General features: G+C 37.6%; 1 protein-coding gene across 1 annotated transcript in view; it reads left to right on the top strand.

Annotated features, from left to right (window-relative positions):
- Positions 1-19907, top strand: part of HAAO (3-hydroxyanthranilate 3,4-dioxygenase) — a gene marked incomplete at both ends in the record, with an annotated part of 34731 nt that extends 14824 nt beyond the window's left edge. Inside the window, 6 exons of the mRNA XM_080342119.1 lie at positions 3246-3335; positions 4044-4087; positions 15799-15944; positions 17113-17181; positions 18350-18432; positions 19829-19907. Coding sequence (XP_080198245.1) covers positions 3246-3335; positions 4044-4087; positions 15799-15944; positions 17113-17181; positions 18350-18432; positions 19829-19907 — 511 coding nt within the window. The remainder of the gene's footprint in view (positions 1-3245; positions 3336-4043; positions 4088-15798; positions 15945-17112; positions 17182-18349; positions 18433-19828) is intronic.
- Positions 19908-21188: the final 1281 nt, after the last annotated feature.

A 21188-nucleotide genomic window follows, 5' to 3' on the forward strand; every position in this document is an offset into this window, starting at 1 on the left:
TAACACCTTAACACTAACCCCTCTACATTGTACACATCTCTGCCTGGCTTTTATTGCCTCATGAGACCATCTTCAAATAAATTAGTATTTTATTTTGTATTCTAGTGGGAGCAGGACTAAACTTTGTCCTGTGGTCATACAGAATTCGAAAGTCCAAGAAGGCAAGTTGCAGCAGTAACTTTAGCCAGATTAGAAAAGATGTTTAGATAATAACTGGATACAACTGACCAAAGAGAGTTTACCGCTGTTTGTGTAATCTATAATGACTTAAAACTGTAGTAATATCCATACTGTTTCTGCCCTTTTGCCTACAGTTCTGTTTGTTGCATGGGCGGTGTCACAGCAGGAGGACTGTGAATGTGCAGAGCTAGAAATATATACTTTTTCATTCAAACAAAAAAAGTCTAAAGAAAGGAATAAGAAACTAAGTAAATAACTATTTTAAAAATCACCTAAATGGATTCCAAGCAAAAGACATATCCCTTTCATTTAAAACATCTTTAATCTATGCACTTGTCCTTTTTTATTCTTTCATACCAGGTCTGTGAATCATAAGCACTTGCATTATTAAAAAAAAAAAAAAAAAAAAGAAAGAAAAAAAACCCCTTATTTTGAACTAGAAACAATTTGCCAGTCATTCAGATATCAATATTTGTACTAAAGGAACTTAAGTAGCTTTAGGTAACTTTAAGTAAATACCCTACCTTGTATATGATGTCTGTGAATGGTATAAGTCAGAGAAATGCTGAATGGCTTTTTAGGGATCCCAGGTATATCTAGAGATTTACACTCTAGTGTAGTCATGCTCTTGAAGAGAAATTAAACTAAAAGCGTGGTTTGCAGGTGGAAAAAATAATTGGTTTTTAGTGCTCTTGTTTTCACACTGCCTGATGAACAAAAATACCTGAAGTTTTGGAAGTGAACCATCACGTCATACTTTTGAACCTACATTGTCTGTGAGCTTCTGGGAGAGATGGGGATTTACAACCAGAACCTCAAATTTTCTCAAATTGTATTCACTCTCAGTCACCTGCAGCAAAGACTGTCCAAGAGGAAGTTGTAATGAACTTTGAAGTATGCTGACTCAAGCTCTAATATCACATTACTGGTCCATTATTTACCATGCCTACAAGCCTCAGTCATAAATCAGAGGCCTCAACATGCCTATTATTGTACAAGTGAAGAATAAGTAGCCTGTCCCAGTGTTTCAACCTAAGTAATAATTACATGCTTTGCACTGTAAGAAAAATGAACTAGCTAATCTTAATCCTATGGCAAACAAGCGCAGAAACAACTCAGGTGGCTGTTGGTTGTGTGGTTGGTTTCTTTAACACCTGGTAAGGTGCAAAGTCCATCCTAGCTGCAAAGCATTTTCCCAGCAGAGACATTTGTAACATCTCTGTTCTCTGCAGATTCTCTGTGTTTAAAACTTGTGCTCATAGCACAGCTTTTTTCATTTTAGAGGCATTAATAACGTTACTCTCTTCCAAGTACCCCGTTTTTGCAAAATGTGAGAACGAGTATAATTATATAAGCTTTGCTTCCTCTCTTCAAACACACATTCCAGTCACTTTAACACTGCCGTGGTTGAACCTCAGCTGGCAACTAAGCACCACCCAGCCACTCGCTCAATCCCCCCAGTGGGACAGGAGGGAGAATCAGAAGAATAAAAATGAGAAAACTCATGGGCTGAGATAGAGGCAGTTTAATAGGTAAAGCAAAAGCTGCACATGTAAGCAAAGCAAAACGAGTGATTTGCTCACTGCTTCCAGGAAATCAGGGCTCAGTCACATGTAATCATTACTTGGAAAGAAAAATGCTGTAATGCTAGACGTCCCCTCCTTCCTTATTCCCTGAGCTTTGTATACTGAGCATGATGTCATATGGTATGGAATATCCCTTTGGTCAGTTGGGGTCAGCTGTCCCAGCTGTGTCCCCTCCCAACTTCTTGTGCACCCCCATCCCACTCGCTGCTGGGGTATGCTCAGCATTAAGGAAGACATCCCTGTACTCTGAACATTGTTTCCAGCACAAATCCAAAGCCCAGACCCATACTGGCTACTATGAAGAAAATTAACTCTATCCCAGACAAAATCAGCACATTCTCCACCCCTTGTTCCACACCATTTATATCATGCTCAGGTCTCACACTATCCAATACATTCTCATTACCCATCACCATCCTTCCCATCCTTTGATGTAATACACTGATACCATTCTCTTCGTCTATGGACCACCTGTGTAAAATGTCCAAAAATCTCCACAAAATATCCATTGAGTTCATTTAGTCCATGACATTGGGGTCGGTCTGTTCTGGTGGTCACTCGGGACAGAAGAGGTGGTGAGTTGCTTGGAGTTATGGGGCACCAAACGCAACTCAGGGCTGGTCACTGCTGCACTTGCACTGCTCCTTGTAAGGCTTGTCCTCTAGTGGTTCAGATGGTTCCTGCTGTAGTGATTCCTATGATGCGAACTCAAATCATGGGGCACAAAGGACACACAGCATCTATTTACAATCAGTCACAATGTGAGTGGCTGTACTGGAGCATCACTCCCTGGCTACTCCATGGAGTCTTTCTTTATTTCTGTAGGTAAATTCTATATTTTCCATTCCATAGATTACAGCAACCTTAACCTATTGATCTCAGCACAGTTAATTTATTTCTTAAGACATAAAATACTGCAAGGGAAGCACTAAGTTCCTCTTCACATGGGTGAGGCTAAACAACACTCCCCATACTTATGCAGCTGACAACCATCCATTTTTTTTGCAAACAAGTCCATAAGCCACCTTGTATTCTTATCAGTCCATGCGTGGACAACATGCAATCCAACTCTCTTAAATATCTTCTAGCTGCATGGAAGCAATTACTGGAAATGGTATTTGGGGCCAGTTATTTTTGCAGTAACTACATCCACAATGAAAGCTATTGGTCCTAAGGGACTACAGCACCAATCGGTTTCTAAGACTAAATCTGGAAAGCTCACTCAAGGAATTTGGTGACCTATCTGTGGCTGATCAGCAGAACTATAGGCACCTCAACAGAAATTTGAGCACTCCACCCACCAGTCATCTAATGAGGGAAACAGAAAGCTTCCCTAAATAAGCATTCTTCAGAATAAAGTACTCTAGGCTTCAGAATAACAAGCTCTTACACACATCAAGTAGCTATTTATTTTCTTGGAAAGTCTGAAGCTGTGCAATCAGTTAATAGAAGAACTGTCTAATGTTTTCACTTTGTCAGATACTATGTTGGTGAATCAACTAATGTCCTCTTTGAAAAATGGTTTCACTGTGAAGATCTCGGCACTCAACTTAAACCAATAATTCAAGAGTAAGCTTTTCTTCTGTGTAAATTTTAAAAGAACAGTTAAAATGATTTAATACATCTTAATCAGTCTGTGACTTGCATGGTTAATTTTCTGTTTATGCTGTATTTTACATAGACTTGTTAAAAATTAATTGCTGCTCTACAGATTTTTAATCATATCTTGTATACCTCAAACTCTTTTTTTTTTTTAAATTTAAAAATCAAGTGTTCTTCAGATCTATGTGGAACATAAATTTTGAACAAGTGAAAGAACATTGCTGCTAAGTGCAAAAAGAAATGAATGAAAAATTAACACTGAATTGATGGTAGGTTAACTAGGTAAAACATTAAATTGCCTTAGGGCTTGTTTCACTCTTGCTTTAATCTAAGTACTTTTAATCGGTATTATTCATGAATAATCAGGACATTGGCAAATTTGGTAGAGAGATGCTTTCTAGGAAATGTGTGAATGTCATCATTAACTCATTGATTTGTTAAGCAGTTGCTAAAAGTGAACACAGAAATTGGTTAGTGACATGAACTTTGGAAGACTTTCAGACAAACCCTCTATCAATAAAATAAGCATAGTCCTGTTGAGTACATGTGACACCACTTGAGGATCTGGCACATCCATTCTCAGCACAAAGCTTAATGGCCAGCATTACTGCCTGGGTTTTGTTAACCTACGCAACATGACTTTTTTTACTGGTGTTTAAATGTTTATTATTCCAGGTTTTTCAATTCAAGACAATATCAAACTGGGAAACCAAATCCAGGTAATGCAAATTTATTTCAGAATTAGAACAATTATTGTATCTGATTGAACAGTGATAATTCTGTCCAGATGAAATGACTAAGTTTCTGTTTTCCTTTCTGATTATGTAAATAAAAGTTACTTCAGGAAGTAATTCCTTTTAGTACCCCAGCCACAAATAAAATCCATATACATGATTACCAACAGCATCTTGGTTGTTCATGTGATGCCATCATAATGGCCTGTCAGGTAACTGTACAGTGCAACAGTCTCATTATCTCTACCTTTGCATGCCATTTAAGACTTATACTAACAAAACTTCATTTCTGACTATGCAGAATGAGATTTTTGTGAGTTGAGTCTACACACTCTATACCTACTTGTACTCCTTTGTCTATTAACTATACACTGCCATCTGCTCTCGGGAAATAAGTACACCTAGAGAAAAAGAGATACTTTTAATTCATGTAGGGTCTGATCCATTTAACATTTTATTACCATGCCATCTTGCCCTATTTTTTATTTTACCTCTGTTTGTGGATAGTGATTGCAACTTCCACAATGGAGCAGATACCCCAGTTGTAACTCTACTCTTGTGTCTGTTAGACAGAGATAAAGGACACAGAGTGACTCTTAAAGAAAACTGTTAGTATCTTTTTGAATCAGATCTCTCAAACATGATGGTTGCTTCCTGTATTTCAACCAAAGTCTCTATTGCAAGGATACTTGCAACACCACCTTCAATGGGAAACTTGTTTTGCTGAAATCTTACAGATCTGTTGGCTGACAGCTCTACATAAACATTCAGCATGTGTATGATCCATTGCTATTGATAAATGTAAACAATGTGCAAAATACCACCCACCTGTCTTAACTATGTGCAAAAGACTTCACTATGTTACCATTTCTGCACCTGCAGGAAAGTTTCTATAGACTACTTGCAAATGGTTTAGTTAGGAGCAACCTGGTTAGTTCTGCTGCAGAACTACTTGGAGAGTCTCCATGACTTTGCCAGGTCCTTAATGAACACGTGAGAAGGTACAAATCAGCGTAAGCCCAGCAGGACCTGCCTGCGAGATCTCCAGGACAGCCTGAGATTCCCACCTGGAGAGTTCCTGCACCAGTTAGAACAATGCTGTTCAGTCAATCCTGTTGCTCAGCTAGGTTTGTTGTTTCAAATCAATCTGTTGTCACATCTATGCAGATGACTTATTGGCGAATATCCTGCACCAACCAGGAAACTTATGGCTCAGGTGCACTGCATGTGCACACATAAACAGCCATAATACCCAGTTACACCACTCTTACCGCTACATGATGAACTTTAATATCATCCTTCAGTCACACATAACTTCAATTCCATAGCTCTTGCTGCAAGTTGGATTTAGTTCACCTTTCCAAGAAGTTTTTGGAACCAGCTCTCCTTCATCTCCATGTTCATTCCCAAATATCTTAAGTAGGATGATTTTTATTAATTACTCTATGAGAGGCAAAAGTTCTAGTGAAGCATTATTTCCACGTCTATCCCATTTCTCAGCTTGATAGTCACCATAAAAATGTCTCTGCCTGCCATCTGAGAACAAAGTTCAAGAACAGGCTTCTTACTCAAATCCTAAAATTGAGGAAAGATGTTTTTTGCATGAGCATCACCGTTCTTAAAAATAGTTGACTAAATGATCATCACCAAAATTAAAAGTTCACGGAAGATACTTATGTATGGAATAGCAATCTTACAAGCCTTTGCAATTAAGAAATGGTAAACCAGTCAGAAACTGTGCCCAAAAGCCTTTGCAGCTGAACCAGATTTGGACATTGGCGCTTTGGCTGACTAGGAAATGTACTTCTCAGAAAAAGGTTGTTTCTTACAGACAAAATATTGTCATTTCCAAGATTTTACTTTTTTTTTTTACTTTCACCAAAGTGAATTATTTTAATTTGAGAATGTCACCTGTGTGACATGTTTGGGTGTTGGTGGTTTTGTTGTTGTTGTGGTGGTGGTGTTTTGTTTGTTTTTTTTGTGGTTGTGTGTGTTTGTTTGTATTTGTTGTTGTCATTGTTGTTTTTCTGTGTGCATTTTTTTAGGCATGTTTGTTTGTTTGTCAAGTTTGTGGGGGTTTTGTGTTTGTGTTTTGTTTGGGTTTTTTTGCAAGGGGGTGGGGGTACGTAGGGCAGGTGCTCTCTCTCATTGTGTGTTCATACAGTGTCTAGCAGAGACAAAATAATTTCAGATGAAGCCTCTAGATGCTGCTGTAATAACAAAAATATCTCACACATACTTGTTCAATACAGTGATTTCCAATAAGCATCCCTCACCAGTCTGAGCTAAGAGTTTATATGTCAGTAACAAATTAATTATAGCAGTGCAGAAAAAAAAGAACATTAAAGATTTATATTGTTAATATTTTTGCAGATTAGAGCTAAAGAACAAACCTGACAATCAATCAGAAGGCTATGATACATCTTGAAACTTTTTTTAAACACGGAACTCTGAGACATTGTTATTGATAAATCCAGTACAGAAGCTTTTCCCTTGTAATTTATTCAGAAGCTGTGAAAAGAGCACAAGGCATGAGAGATTTCCATTAAAGCCAGGAAAAAGAAAAAAACAAGTAAAGGTAGTTATTTTGCTCAGAGCTCAATACATGTTTTTCCCCTGAATGGCTTCTCCTCTTGGACTAGCTGCTAAGTCAAGACAACAAATATTTGAAATGCTCATGGCTTAACTCTTGATATAAGAAAAAAAAAGATATAAAAGAAAATCAATGAACAGAGCTACACGGCTTTCAGCCTGGGGAGGAGCTCCAGGTTTTCGAATTTTAGTTCTCATGGACAATAAGAAGCTTAAAGACTCAGTGATGTCTTATACATGAGGAAAATACCCCAGATTTTTAGTTACAGAAGTTTTAGCTAGCAGTTCCTGTAAATAACTGAGATTTGTGTTTAAAAAAAAAAAAAAAAACAAAGTTTGACTGAAATATAAGTAAGCTGGTAATACGTTTCTTCTGGAGGCATATCCAACTGATAGAGAAAAAAGGCTTAGATTTATTTCCTCAGCATCTCTCTTTTTCCTTAAGAGGCAGAATTCAACAACCAGCACGACACTTGTAACATGGAACAAGCTACTACCAGTTTCTCATGACGTTTCACTCAAGACACGTTTAAAAAGATTTGAGCTGGCCTAGGCAGAGGACTGGGTTTCAGCCTTTTTTTATTCCCCAGTTTCTCCTCTGAAAATCCAGAAACCCCTCAGTTTAAAAGAGCCAGCTGAAACACTCTCAGGTTCATCTCTACATAAGCCTGAACTTGTGCCTCCCCTTTTTAGAGAGAAATGGAACAAAATTGAAGAAAAACATCTTGAAAGAAACCCTTGACTGCAGTTCACTCATAGGGGAAAGCTATAAATAGAATCAATCAAGCTACAATTGCTTTTAAAAAAGTAAGTCCAGGCTTTATTTTATGGGTTGTGGCTCAGCCAACAATAGGACAAATCCCTCTGAAAGCAAGGTACTCAGAATATATGAAGAGGCAGAAGAACCTATTAAAAAGATACATTTTTCTAAGAGGGACTCAAATACCAACAGGTGAAATACAATCAGAAAAAATATATTCCATGCAATCCTTACTTGAGGCATCTTCCCTGGAACTGTTTTGTACTAAATTACTGGCCTCTTTTGTTACCACATGTAGAAATAAAGCCTGAAAAAACTCTTCCCTCCTTCTGTCAATGAGGGTGAACATATTAGGGTATAATCTAAACATGGAACACTCAAGATAGTTTAGTATGGTTTACATTACACAATTTTTGACATGAGGAATCAGAGTTACCAAAAAAACTCCTGCTACTCTCAGGTGAATCAGACTAGAAGCGAGATTCTCACAAGTTTTCAAATTCTTCTTAATTTTATAGTCAAGAGGACAGAAGAAAGTTCAGACAGACAAACCCCAGTTCTAATAAACAGTGATGGCTGAATGTTGTTTGTAAAAGTGTCCAGAAATTCAAAAGTTTATCCTGCCATGCTCATTGAAATAATCCAGGCTCCCTTTATGGGATATTTTATGGGGAAAAAAACAAAACAAAACAAAATAACCCAAAAACCACAGAGAGAAAAGACTTTTTGTAAGTTTGGCTTTTTTAAAAATTATGTTTAAGAACATGAATGGCATAGGGTAGAATGTTAGACTTTTGTTTATCCAAATTAAGCAATCTACTTCTACTTCTAATCATCAGTGAAATTTTAATTCTCCCAGAAGTTTTATTGTCAGCGGACACAGAGACATATAATACAAGTATCAGTCCTGTGGTGACTTCACTACCAAAACTTTCATCAGTTCTAGAGGTATCTAGGATAATTTACAGTCTGGACTTAAAATCTGGTTAGTATTGTCAGAATACAGCACAGTACTATGCTTGTGATTCAGAGGAGATAAATGCTAAGGATCTGAAAGAGTATGAAAAATTGGGTGCTTTCTTCTGTCAGTTGGAGTAGGAATACCATGGGCATGGTCTATAAACAACTGTTTTCTGGTTTTAGTAATGCTATTAAAAAAAAGCTGTAAGGGTGAGCTCAGCACTATAAAAATCCACTTCTGTACTGTGCAACCTCTGTAGACAATATTTGCTGTTCAGTCTTGTTTCACTGGTGTATAAAAACAACTGGATCAAAAGAGAAGAGTGTTAATAACTGAAAATAGGAAAAAGCTAAAGAATAAAGATAACTGGCTAGTGAACAATATTAATTCAATTAAAACTACCTCAGAAAACTAAAAACTGGGAGAAGAAGAAATTGTGTCTTCTTTTACATGAGGGTAAACATAGGGCCATTCTTCTGACCTTAAAATAACTGTATAGACACTTGTGCATTTCTGCTCTAGGTACATTGAAATAATTCTAAAGAAACTATCATTGTGAGGTTTCTGTGATTTCTTTGTGTGTGTGGTTTTATTTTATTATAATATGAATCATGATTTTCGAAATGAGTCTTATTTGCTATGAAGCTCTTTAGAAAACAGAGTATTTGATTCTCTTTTCTCATATCTTTTAAGTACTTCAAACATCTAGATAGATTGCTCCTTCTCTTCTGTAATATGTTACTTACTTCTTCTCTAAGTACTTGTAAAAAAAGAAACGGCATTTACATATTAAGGAGTGTTCCTCTAGGGAATTTATTGTGCAATTAGCCACCAAGAGGTCTCTAGAACTCAAAAGTATTCAAACTGACACACAAACATTTTAAACTCGCTAGACCCACCATAATTGCACAATTCTCTGAGACACTGTCTCTATAACTTTTATCAAGAACTCAAATCTAGTCCTTTTTTTAGGTCATCCTCATTGTCTCTATTCTGGCAAAGATGCCCACGTCAGTACACTGCTCATCTTTATCCCCTCACACCTAAATCCTTTAAGTAACTTCCAAGTCATGTTCATATCTCTCCTGAAGCCCACCTGAACTGCAAAGGGTACATAAGTGGAAGAAAGGGGCAGAATACACCAGAACACACAGAATACAATACACTATGCAACCTCTAACTGGCTTAATTCATTTCCCCTCCCTTCATATTAACAACTTTCCACACCACACCGGTCCTAAATGAGTATATGGTCAGTAATGGAGATTAAGAGCTCAGATGAACCAACATAAGTCAGCAACATTTAATACATAAATAGAGTTGCAACATCTGGAGTATGGCTATAATTTCCCATGTGAAAACTTCTACCAAATCTTGTAATCCCAAACTAGATGTATAATCCAAAAACCAGGACTGCAGGCTGCTTTTTCTCTGGAGCCAGGACCTCTCCCAAAAGTTCATTAGGCTCCCGGAGCCCAGAACTGCTAATGACAACATTCACCAAAGGAAAGTCTCCAGGAAGACTGCGGCTTCTCCCACAATATTCTCAGCTGAGCCTCCTCAAAGAGAGGCAGAACATAAACCGTAATATTGTCGAGCTCTCCTAATGCCTCACCATGGGAACCAAGGCACTACTGACCCTTAGTACACAATGTATACAATAAACCTACCAGGGAAACTGGAAGAAATGCCCTATAAATTTGTTTTCCTTTCTGTTTAGACTTTAGTGAAAAATATCTAATATTTTTAAGAGCTCTAAAGCTCAGAGCAGTTTCACAGCAGTTTTGTCTTCTCTAATAAGATGGCTTCTTTCTTCCTTATGCTCTTAAATGCTCCCCAGACAGCAACATTTGAAACAGAAAACTCACTAATGGAGTCTATCTGACATTTTCACTAGTGTTTCTAAGTCTATTTAGTAGTAATAGCTCACACATGCTCTACAAATCCTTATTTCACACATGTAGTGAGGTCTGAACACTTGTTATAATGAAATATCCTATTCCTCTTCCGTGGTTGCAGAAGTTAAGCACAAAGATGATTAATGAAATGCCCACAGTCACATAATAGGCAGATTCAGAAACAAAAATTAAGATTCCTGATTTTGGGATTGGAACAGTGGTCAGTATTTCTCAATACAATTTATAATTCTTAATTACCTAGCTGTATCATGAAGATCCTTTTAACAGAATTATGGCCTAAATCTTGCAATTTTGTTGTTCTAATTTATTTCATTCCTTCTGGCTGGTGATATCTCCTTTTGAAAAAGCTATATTTCTTTATTACAAAATATTTTTTCAAAGCTTTCCTCAAACTTGCTTCAATTAGGGGAAGGAAAGAAAAAAAAAAGTGGTGTTTAGTTTCCAGCATGGATTTAATGACACAAAGAAAAATGTGCCTAGAAATAATTACAGGGACAAGTCATAAATTAGCAGTCATGCCAATTCTCAGGGCATGCTACAAAAACAAATACAGTTACATAGGGAAATGTATGATTACACCAAGTGCTGTATTTTCAGCTAAATGTTTCTGCATCTATACTGAACAACAATGAAATGAACCAACTACCCCCAAAGTAATCAGTCATTGTCAATGCTGGATTTTTGTATGGAATGAGCTAACTACATGATTTTTCAAACCTAGATGCCTGAAATTACGTCCCTCAGTCCACAGGTTTTCTCTGCAGAGGTATTAACTCCTACTAGTCTCATTGACATTCCTGTTAACATTGAGAATAAAGCAGACTTTTCATAGGAATTAGGTAGGCTCATGTGGGAAAAACATCCCAGGTTTTATATTATTGCTGTCATTGGCAGTTAAAAGTGAAATGCTGCAAAACTGTTGCATCAGAATTGTTCATCATGATGTAGTATTCTTTAATAGTTGGAAGGGATGATTACAAAGTGGACAGAAATAAATGAATACATAATTCTAACATAATTTATGAGCTCCTTATCCCTAGTCTGGACCATTTTATCCTCAGTTAAAGGATTACAAAACAAAGAGGATATAACTGCTCCACTTTGGATAAGGATGTCTTTTGCTTTCACAGAGGGAGACACCATTTGTAAGGGACTTTCTCACATTCTTGCATGGAGATGGGGCTACTGCATGCAGGGATAGACTGTTTCTGAGGCAGCACAGGGTGGAGGCACTTTCATCATTAGTAAGAACATATGAGGTGATTTAAAGATTTGAAGATTTTTCCATCTAGAATGTGCTGCCTAGAAGTGAAGGATGGCATGCCACTGGAAAATATAGTTTTTCATAAAGCAAACATGTAATCAGTTTGAGAGTTGACACTATTCAACATATTGTATTTCATATGCGTTTTTTCTCTTTGCAACAAATCACAAAGAAACAAGGTTTGCAAGGGAGCTATGGGAAGAGCCTGGGGATACTAGTGCTCAAGAAAAACACTCTGGGAGAACAATAGTCTGATTTCTTGACAAGAAAGCTTAGGCATGTCACTGGGGTATGGAAGGGGGAGCTTCCATGTAATATACAAGTTTGGGGTAAGCAAATATACCCGCATATACCTGTGAAAAGCCAGTGGTAGTCCTCTTTTACCTGTCCTCTTCATTGCTGTCAGAAGTACACTACTCACAGCAAGTTCAAACTCTTCCTTAGATGGCCTTGCTTGAGCCATTCAATGGCTGTTTTCTTGGAAGCTGTTCTCTTCATTTTGCACAGCTTTGTATTCTCAGTCTCAGTATGGTCTCTATTGTTTAACTGAAATCAGCTTCCTCTAAAACCTGTGAATCCCTTTTTAAATACTTACAAATTCATTCAGTAGACATCATGTATTTTTCAGCTTCACATGATATCATCACATTCTAATTTAAAGCTAAAAGAGCTATAAACCCCATAAAGAACACATTGCTCTGATAAGAATATTTAATAGTGATGATCTAGAAAAACAGACTTTACTATTGAACTATTTAGATGGGTCTCCTCAACATGTAAGACAATATTAGATTTGATGTTCCACTTAGTGATACATCACTTGAAGATAAATACAAAAGAATTTGAGCTCACTAGCTTAGAATTGCTATCTTCTTGCACTTTGCTGGCATATTTTTACCCTTATCATCATTAAATACGTTGTCTCTTTGTCTCACAGTACTACTAAAACATAAGAACTCCAGAAACACACCAGCTCACACTTCTTGAGATATTGTTGAAAGCTAATGTACAGGCTGAGCAATATAATCCATTAGGCTAATAAGGCACACTCAGTTCCTTTGGGAGCACCAGGCTTCAACTCTGATGTGTATGGGATCGCAAAATACTGGATCCCCCTCATGGTAGCTCATTAGCTCATGTTCACAAGGGCACCTGCAGCTTTCAGCATTATGGAAGGTATAAGTCTCAGGGCTAAATGAGGACTCAGTCAAGTAGGCTATTAATAATGTCACACATATGTCATACACTTCATCATCACAGTGCTTTCTTGTTTGTTCTGCAGTAACAGGTAATCAAATCATCGTACTGGATCACATTAAAAGTTCATTTCATCCAGACTCAGTTTTCAAATGCTGTTATGCTATTACTGGCCAAGTGTCATTAACATCAAAATTAGTAATAAGCTAAAACCACATCACAGACCAGGGCCTGCTGACAAGTGTCACAAGATAGCTCTTGTCCTGAAGACTCAAAGTCTAAATAAAAGTCCATCTGTGCTTGGAAGTAAATGAAACTGTTAGAAAAGTGCCTGTACATCACAAGCATCACTCCATAGTAGGTGTAAGTTGTATTACACTTTACACTGGCCCTAGGGATGCATAGGCCACTGTTTACTGTTGTTGGGTGCGTATTGTCCCAGTTGATCGGGACAGCTGGAGTCAGAGATCACTAGAAAGAGGAAAACTAGCAAAATTATATCTATGGGGAAGAAGTGACAGAAGCTAAATTACAAACTTCTAAGTTTATTTTTCATTGTTAGACTTGTGTTACTTCTTGGTCATAACACAAACAAGTACACTGGCATTTTTGTACACCAAATTCCTTGCAACTCATGGGGAGCGTTCATAGTTCTGCTTGCCTAAAACATCACAGTGCCCACCCTACAGCCTCGGCTTTTTGCTGTCCACTCCCCAGCATATGAGATCCAAATTTGCTTGTTAGCTTAATGCTGGAACTTTTTACCTGTGGAAAAGATACGACTCTATGAGCTGATCAGGATACCCATGGCATCTTGGTATTTGTCTCAGCCTACTGGGTGCTATATAGCTTTTTATTTTTTTAACTGTCTCAACCAGGACATTCATTTTAGTGCCAATGGGTAACCTTTTTGTATTGCAAAAGGCTTTTCGAAATTCAAGAGTGACCTGTTGTATTCTGGTAACAAGAAAACTCTTCATCTTCATATTACTTTAGAAGGTAAAGATTGCTACTATTAATGAAACAAAATATTTTAAAATCTTTAAAATATTTTAAAATTGCAATGAGTACCTTCTGATAAAATCTTCTCCTCTGCTATGTGTGAATATATGTTATAACATTTTAGACCATTATTTTGTATCTTGCCTTAGTCAAAAAACAACTTTCCAATACAGCTATAGTTAAGCATATTCATAATTTAAGATATAAGTATTTAAGTATATAAGTATTCCTAATTACCTATAAAGCAAATTTGATAAACTCATGAAAATTAAGAAAAAAAACAAACAAACAAACCAACAAACACCACCATACAAAAAACCCAATCAAACAAAACCACAAAATACATATTGCAGTATGAAAATAAATAATCAATGACCTTGACACTACTTTTTGGTGTTATCAAACAATAAAATGTAGAATGTTCAGACTAGATCTAGATTTTGTTAATGTTTGCAGGTCCATATTAGAATAAAACTATTGTAGATATTTCCTTTTTCCTTCTGATACTTCTTAATTTCTCTGGAGGAGTTTGCTTTTCAGTAAAAGTATGTTAAGTATTTGAATTAAAAAATGTAAAATAGGATGCTTTTTTACAAATTAAAAAAAAAAAAAAAACAAAAACAAACTTGGAGGCAAAAAGCTTTCAAACAAAAAATTGCTTCTTTTGCTGCAGATTTCTTCAGATTGCTTTCAGTATTTCCTGAAATATGCACTGCTGAGACAAAATTTGCAGAAACATTTTGACTTCTTCCATTTAATGTAGTATAATGGAGAATAAATTTGAATGGCAAAACCTGTTTCTACAATAAAAGAGTTACCATCCCACCCAGGTTGTCTGCAGATGGATATAGGTACTTAGTACTTACTGTGACCTGTTAAACAGCAGTAGCTTATTCAGTACGCTGCTATCCCTTAGATGCACAGACTTTCTCACATATTGTTCAGAGACTGCATACAAAATGGCCTTCCATGAAAAACTGAATTGATACATTCAAACCACTGCAGAGCAGTGAAATACAACTTTAGAAAATAACCAGAAGAACACTGTGTAATGAAATACACTAATACTTCAAAAAGACCTACTCTATTACTAGCACCAAGACTAATATTTGGCTGCAAGTTTATTCCCTCAATGCATTTGGGAGACAGCCATCTAGTGAGTTTTTCCTGCATCTAGTTGCCATTATTGAAATTACTCTATGGTCGTTCTCCCATGGTATCTCAGAACAAACTACTTAGGATCACCAAGGCGATTGCACTGTCTCTGCACTTCACTGTGAGCTGGTAAATAACTAAAGCTGATTTCATATACCAGCAACACACAGAACAAATCTTGAATTTCACCAGCTGCACTGAAATTGCATTCAGTTCTCCAGCTATTTAAAAAGAAATCAAAGAGAATTAGTGGAAATTAAATACAGCTACAACTCCAAAAACAACACACAAAAAAGGCATTTTATAAAATTTAAGATTGCAATAACCAGTTTGCTTCACTTTGGTCAGTGTATTTAAAAACACAGATGAGAGAAGAAACATAAAAGCCAATACTAACTGTGTAAAAAAATGGAGAGTAAGCTGGTTCTATGGGCCTAATTCCACTTACGTGGGGGTATGTAAGAGGTGACTCTGGAAAGGCTCAGAGATGGTACACCATATTTTAACAGTGCAAAACTTGGCCTGAGAGAGAATGAAGAGCATGCCAGGAAGAAGTTGGTAGTCTACCGCATACTGTTTGAATGCATTTTTAACAAGCGTGGATGCACAACAGTTCTGACATCAGCTTCAAAGAAGCAGCTTCATAAAGAGACGCAAATAACACATGCATCTTACATCCTCAAGCAAGAAGTCCCGATAATCACCATAGCACTGTTTGCTATCACAACTGACTTCTGGCTCGATGATAACTGTAAATTGAACCCTTCAAGCTGTAAACAACAGTAAAACATTTGCAAATATCAAGGAAGGCAAGCGTTACTGATAGCCCCTCTGCCTTGCTTACAGATGAACTCCTGAAAGAAACACCTTTCCCACTAAATTCCACTTCTGTTATGGAGCCATTTTCCTTCCAAGGCTGGTTAAATAACCATCAGGGTGAAATAAAACAGAAGAAATCCTTGAGTATGTTCGGAGATAAATTTGAAACAGAGGTAGGTGGGGTCTAATTTCTCTGAAAGATGGGGATATTTTTAAAGGTCAGAAAATAGGTGCCTGTTGTTCAGACAGAGGGAGTCCAGGCCTGGGAACAATATGTAGTCAGAAGAGAAAATTATGCAGCCCTACAGAAGAACTCAGTCTCAGCCTGCCCTGCCCTTTGGGGTGTCTGCCTGCCTCTACTGATTTGACTAGTTTAGGGCAGGGGCTTCCTAGCTCAGATACTTCCATTTGCAGAATGAACCTGAACCTTATTTCCATCCATTTATTTTGGGATTAAACCATCTCTCTCTCTCCACATCCCCTACCCACCCCATATTTCCCAAATCAGAAATACCAGCATGATGCAAATGCTACTTACAAGTGTGTTTGGCTTCCCTATATGTTTGAAGAGTATTCTTGGTAACAAGTCTAATCCGTGTGTGTAAATACACTTCTTTTACTCCTCTTCAATCTACATAAGGTGGAAACAAGGAAAACTGGACAGCACCAGAGAGCTGCACTTTGCAGTTTAGTCAACCACAGTCTAGCTCAGCTGTAAATAAAGCTGTCACCACTTGATATCTGTGCCCTATGCATGATGATAGTTTACAAAACATATTCTTTCCCTGGGCTACCTGGAGTCACACTCTGAAGAACCCAATATATTTGACAGTGAAGTGTCAGAAAGAACACAGGAAGAGCATATAATGAGAAAAATAAGGTCTGGTATTCAGCTTTTTTAAGGTTAATGGAAAAATCTTTTTATTGTTAATGGAAGAATCTTTTTTAATATTAATGGAAGAATCTTTCCTACTTCCCCAGGCTCTTGACAGGGCCCAGAGTTCATGAGGAGGAAGTGGCTGTTCCAGGAACAGAAGCAGGAAGGATATAGATGCAAAGCAGAGAGTGGGAGGAGGCAGAAGGAATAGATAAGTGAGGATGCAGGGGACCATAAGGAGTGGCAGGTGTGATCAGTTCCCTTTTTATCAGTAGGAATCAATATGAGAATACCAAACGTAGCATGAATTTTAATGTCTGTAAAAGTAACGTCATCTTCTATGAATATTTTTTCTGTAAAAATAGAATGTTTTAAATGCTGTAGGAAGAAGAATATGTACACTTTGGTCACTGGGATTAATCAATTACTTTCTTGCCTGATTTTTTGTTTGTTTGCTTTTTAAGGTTATAGTTTATGGACCAGGAACAACTGAGAAAAGTAAAAAGAATTCAGATATCTGGATATGGCAGCTGGTACGTGACATTTTGCACTTGTTAACTGGCAATTTCATGTTTCAGTTCAAAGCAGACTGAACAGTAGTAAAGCCTTCTAGCACCAGCAACAGAAATTAATATGATTACCTTCCTTCTCATGGAAAAGATCATCAACAGGCACCACCCTTCAGCTTTGAACTATGATTAAAAATAACTAAACTCCTGCCAACCTAAAAATAGTCTTTTCTTGTATGTTGAGGACAGAGACACTGTCACCCTCCATCAGGTCTTTGTGGGGATTTTAATATAACCTGCCTAGGGTATAGCCTGTAAATACATCAGAATGCCTCCAAGTGATAAAAAAACATCACCTGTTACTTCTGCCTTGAAGCATTTGTTCTTGTACTGAAGTCAAACTGGAATCAGGTAGACCAAGACATACGAAAGCACAGTGGTAAGTGATCCAGATGCTCTTCATTCAACTGGCTTGTGGGAAAAGAAAAAAAAATGGCCTGTAGGAAAAAGAAAGAGAGAGAAAAGCTAGTTTTCATTTTCAGAAGTGAACTAGTTTGGGAGGCAGATATTTCCATCAGTTCTTGTTCTGATGAAATCCGTGGGGACTATCAAATACTAATTCAATACAGAATAATCTTGGAAGACATTTGGTTACACTGCAGCTTACAGCAGCCTATGCAGTCAAGCCCTTGTTGCTGGGAAGAGCCTGGCTCCTCTGCTCGACAAGATAATGATGAGTCCAGTCCAGTGTAGACGGACTCCTATTAGCGATTTCTGTCAACTCCCTGCTGACTCGTGAACTGCTTTTCAATAGTTAAAAAGATATTAGGAATCAGAAAAGTAGAAGAGGAGCTTGAAGTACTCCAGGAGGTTATCTCTGTAATTTCCACAGCTGTAGCACGTTGCAGGCTGCTAGGTTAGATTGGTAGCAATGTAACCCCAAGAGTCCAGCAACAGGTTGTTGCTTTATGACAGGGAACAATGAACCATGAAGAATGTTTTTATTGATGCTAATAATAATAACAGTGCCAGACAGGGAGGATCAGCTGAATATTTAGATAGGCTTCATGAAACTAAGCAAGTTTGAAGTGCTCTTTCGGGGGGAAGATTTCCATACTTCCTGCGGTATTTTCTTTCTGCAAGTGACAAGACATGGAAAATTAAAAACTGGTTATCTGTTCTTTCCCTTCAGGAGGGCACATCGAGTGTTATCATGGATGGTAAAACGCTGACTCTATCTGCTGGTGACAGCCTGCTTGTCTGTGCCCAGTCTACGTGAGTAGAGATAAAGTGGTTCAACACGTGATTTCCCAGCTTCCAACAACAAGTTCTGTGTATTTGGCCCACACCAGCCTGGGCATCAGCTGGGGCAGGAACACAGCATTTGAAAATGCAGGACTTAGAGTAGCCTTCATTATTCCTCAGGGCAGAATTGTCTTCAGGAGGAAACAAAGCCGGACATCCATTCTAGTTCACCTCTTATGATTAAAGATGGGGAAAATAAAAAAGATAAGCACTACCAAGGAAAAGCAGCATGCGAAAAACAAAGCATAAAGGTAGACAGCACAGCTACTTCAATCAGCAATCACGGCAGATCCTCTAAGCCTCAGACCAGGCTTAATCAACATCACTGCAGCAAGATTTGGGGTTCAGATGAAGAGCACAGCTCTCTTCCTGTAGTAGGGATGCATATCACTGTTTCATAATCATGACACACACTATATATGTAAAGAAAAGAAACAATGAAAATAAGTTTCCAGAGAGAAGAGAAAGGGAAAGTACTTGGTAACTCTTGTGAAGATGGCATAAGCTGATAAAGCGCCCACCATGAAGAAGATGAAGGATGATGTGTACTCACTGGTAATGTAATGCAGCGCAGCAGATTATAGGCAGATGATAAAAATGGTCTTCTTTCCTACAGGAAAAATATCTAATAAGTAGTAGCACTGACATTTTCACCTTTTGTACCACACTGAAAACATTTGCTGATAGAGCTGAAGCCCTCCAGCTGTGCACAGAACTGTTCTCTGCACCTGTGAATCCAGCACATAGCCACCTCCTCCTTTCTCCATTACTTCCACCACTTCTGTGGAATCACTTATCTTAAATTAATCCCCAGTCTTGCAGTCCAATCAATAAATGTGTGTTTTCAAAATCATGGCATGATGCACAGGCAGAGATCTGCCAGCATAGTTCATATTGGATTAAGACGTTTATCAGATCTGTACAGCAGGCATCTCTTATTGCACGCGTCGCTGCTGCACACTGATTGATCTCTGCCCATCTCTGCAACTGGCACAGAAACAGCTAATATAGAAGTCATGACCACAAGAAAAATTCCATTGAATTCATAGATACTTATTTCTTTAAAATAATATCTCTACTGAGATGATTCTGTTCCAGTCCTCATGTCACCAGGATCAGAATAGATGCCTTTGCCCTTGTTTAATCCATAAGCAGATATACATTCTTCCCCATCATGTCATGATGTATTAGTGACGGTGAAGAGTAATTCCCTGAAATATCACAAGATATACCAATAAGGAAAGAGAACAAGTATAATCAGGAAAAAACCTGTTCTGTTTCCCTTAGTATCCATGTTTTCATTTCTTTGTTTGAGTGTGTGGTTCCTCCCCAAACACACTGGATCATTTCTCTTTCTATTTTCCAGGTACTTCTGGAAGAGAGCAGAAGAATGCATTGCACTCTGCATTGCTCAGGATCCAAAACGCAAGCAGCCTTATACTTAAGTTTTATCTTACTTGTCTTATCTTAATGATCTTTCAGTCAAAATGCCTGGAAATTGCAATAGTCTAATGCAATGATTACACTGAATTAAGTGCAGTCTACTGCTGTGCACAGTTAATTTTTTTTTCCCCAAGTAATTCAAGTTTCAGCAAAATCTACAATTTAAAAAACAAACAAAACCCAGAACAATCTTATCTGAAAGGAAATGAAAAGAGATCCAAGTAGCAGGATTACTTATATATGATACTATCTAGAATAAGTTAAAGGCTTTTCAAATGCAAGTCTCTACCACAAGATATAGAAAATGAGATAGGACAGATACTGTTGTAACTATCTCTTTGTCTCAGTTTTGTCATTTGTAATAAATTGGGTACAATCACAGCAGGGAAGCTTTAATTGGCAGGGGCTCACAGATGTTCTGAAATCTTTGGCTAAAAGGTCCTTTAAAAAACCAAAACAATCTGCTGCACTGCTAAAGGATCTCAGCACTTTGTGAAAGAGAGGAAGGTGCATTAGTAAATGGGGAAGCAGTAGCTGCAACAACATCAAGCATTACTTAGATCACCACTGTACTTACTTCGGGTAAGTTTATCAGTTTATGAAAACCAACAGTGCGGTATCAGTCTTGGTTAGCAGCAGCATGCTGCACATACCCTGCTGGATGCTGCTTCTGCACCACGCCATCATGAACACAGCACAGCGACATGACCGACACAGGAGCATCTGAGTCATGGATGTTCCCGTGCAGCAGGAATCTCAAGTCAAAGTAGCCCAAGAAGTGTGTTGGGAAACAAGGGAACAGAAAAATTATCAAAATCAGTTTCTACTAAATGCCACGTCTTTTTGAACCATGTGGTTTCTTGCAGAAGTAAGAAATGTCAAACTGTCTTTTTCTGCTTTTATTCCAAGAACTCTCCCGGTGTGGTGGTTTGTTTTGGGTTTCTTTGGTTGGTTGGTTGGTTTGGTTAAGTTGGTTTGTTGGCTGGGGTTGCTTTGTTTTATTTTTTAAACATATTTTCCTTTCACATCATTAACATTAGAAAAACAAGTTGCTTAAATGTTTGCAGGTATTACATGTTTGAGAAAACAAAAAGTTACCACTTCTTGGGTTTTTTTGTAATCCTAATTAAGTACAGAAAATATTCCTTTAATATATGTATCAACCACAAAGCTCATTAAACTGAGATGTCATATGTGTTTTATTCAAGTGTTTGTTCTTCCAGTGATAAAGGCTCACATGGCTTGGCTTTAATCTATAGGTTAAATGTAAGTTCACTAGCTTT

Source organism: Nesoenas mayeri, assembly GCF_963082525.1.
Source record: "Nesoenas mayeri genome assembly, chromosome: 3".
NCBI classification, from domain to species: Eukaryota; Metazoa; Chordata; class Aves; order Columbiformes; family Columbidae; genus Nesoenas; species Nesoenas mayeri.